General features: G+C 49.2%; 1 protein-coding gene across 1 annotated transcript; it reads right to left on the bottom strand.

Moving 5' to 3' along the window:
• Positions 1-1,417: 1,417 nt before the first annotated feature.
• LOC117518090 (unconventional myosin-IXb-like) lies at positions 1,418-1,986 on the bottom strand. Its single transcript, XM_034179152.1, has 3 exons — positions 1,900-1,986; positions 1,659-1,775; positions 1,418-1,567 (listed from the first exon to the last, which is right to left on the bottom strand). The coding sequence occupies exons 1-3, from the start codon at positions 1,984-1,986 to the stop codon at positions 1,418-1,420; spliced, it is 354 nt and encodes a 117-aa protein (XP_034035043.1).

Genomic DNA, 1,986 nt, shown 5'->3' with positions numbered 1-1,986 from the left:
ATCTGATTAAAAATTAAAAAAAGACAGGGAGGGAGGAAGAAACCAGATTTATCGTCCAGCATTATGAGGTTTCTCAAAATACGATAATGTCAGCAATGAGTTTGTTTTACTGTTACGCAGGACGAGACCTTTGACACATTTACAGTTTCATGTTTTACTCCTCAGTGGCAACAGCAACTGGAACGGCTTCTACTGTGTCACACTGTAGCAGATCCACTCTGACGGCGACACACGTCACCATCACGGCGTCCTCACTTTCACTCATTGCTACAGGTAATATCACTGTGATTCTTGATCCTTATCCTCTCCCGACTCTTTACAATCCATCGTCACCTGTGGCCCTGGTGTGTCGTTCGTGTTTGTGTGTTGTTCCTTGTGCTTAAGAGGCTGTTGCCCATCATCCTCTTCAGGTCTCTTTTCCACCCCGGTCAGACCTCATCATCAATATAAGGAATGTCTGGGTCTGAAAATCGTCTCTGGCCTTTTGAGGTTTGTGACTTGTCATGCTGGTAATGAGGAGAGGGTGTGACCACGGCAATGGAGGAACTGGAGGTGGAAGTGAAGGGGGGACAGGAGGAAAAAGGCACCAGCAGGTCACAGTCTTTGTTGTCGATGTACAGGGACTGGGTGCTGTCTCTGCGGCGGCCGGGTGGCTCTCTTCTCCTGATCAAGTGTTTAAATGTTCCAGGAGCCGTGAATGTATGAGGGAGACTGGAGACGGTGTCCTGGCGGATGATTCCTGGAGGGAGTTTAACCGTTGTCTGGAATGACGGGGGCTGCGGCGTTGCACTGCATGCCGAAAGGAGGCGGGGGAAGTTGAAGATGCACAGCTGGATAAAGATGAGGAGGAGATCGCAGGAGTGAGGTTTGGCAGAGAGATGAGTCCAAATCTCTGAGCCAGGTCCAGTGGTTTGGGTGGGCAAACTGGCTTGCACCTCCTCAGTTCTGGCAACCTGGTCTAGAAGAGAGTGAGAAAAACAGGAAGCACTTAAAGAAAGGTCAACATCCAAGGTTCTTGTGAGAGTCAAAGTCCTGACAGGGTGAGTGAGGGTCAGTGGAAGATCATGCAACCGTGTTACTGTATCCACTAAAAGGTATGTTCCATGAGGCACGACGAGATCTGATTTTCTGCTCCAATGTTTCATTATTGACATGGACCCAGCATGCTCGTGTACCACACATGCTTTTACATGCATCCTGTACACGGGTGTGCAGACATCCACACACAAACACACAAACAGGGTTGATGTTCCTCCAACCTGCTTTGTTAGAGAGCAGACGGCACCACCCCCAACACCATCACTGGTCAGACCTGCACCACAAAAGACAGGAAGGGCCCAACCCGGCGGCCCCGTGGTCTGGTCAGCAACCCAGTGTTGAGTGACAGAAAAAGGATGAGGGAAAGAAAGTCCAGTACCTAATACTGACCTTCAAGTTCTGAGCTGGGGACAGAAGATCGCTGCTGCTCGTCCAATAGACTCTCGGAGCTCAGCGAGGCTTCAGAGTCCAGGTTCTCCTGATCTGAACCAGGCTGTTCCATCTCTGGAAGTCGGCAGGCCAAGTCCTCCCTAAAGGGGAAGAGATGAGAAGAATATCGGGGAAATGAGAGGCAGGTGACAATCCAATAGAGGAAAGTCAAACATAACAGAGTGTCCCACCTTCTCCTGCTTGATGGACTTGATGCGTTCCACCAGGTTGTTCTCAGCCTCTGTGTCAGAGTCCAGAGGCTCATTCTCAGGAACCACGCTGAGGTTCAGAGCTCGCCTTCTCGGTATCTGCACAAGAAGGGAAATCATCATCTCAACACAAATTAGATGTCACGTTTTGTTTTTGTCTGATGACTATTACTGCAGATTTGGTCATCAACCGTGTCAGAAATTTAAGAAGAACAACAAATACCCAAGGCAGAGACCCAAATCTGAAACCAGTACCAAATTTGGTTAGTGGGGGAGAGCAGGCTGTATGGTGTTTGTAGCATTCATGCAT

This window comes from Thalassophryne amazonica, chromosome 10, assembly GCF_902500255.1.
Source record: "Thalassophryne amazonica chromosome 10, fThaAma1.1, whole genome shotgun sequence".
NCBI classification, from domain to species: Eukaryota; Metazoa; Chordata; class Actinopteri; order Batrachoidiformes; family Batrachoididae; genus Thalassophryne; species Thalassophryne amazonica.
The sequence above is the reverse complement of the archived record's forward strand: the minus strand, read 5'-3'. Positions and strand labels throughout refer to the sequence as shown.

Bases quoted from the DNA above. Each gene is read 5' to 3' on its own strand.
- LOC117518090 (XM_034179152.1), bottom strand. From the start codon at position 1,986: ATGCATGAATGCTACAAACACCATACAGCCTGCTCTCCCCCACTAACC. The intron at 1,776-1,899 runs GTATTTGTTGTT...CTTCTTGTGCAG, and splicing joins GATTTGGGTCTCTGCCTTGG to ATACCGAGAAGGCGAGCTCT. The intron at 1,568-1,658 runs GTGGGACACTCT...TTCCCCTTTAGG, and splicing joins AGTCCATCAAGCAGGAGAAG to GAGGACTTGGCCTGCCGACT.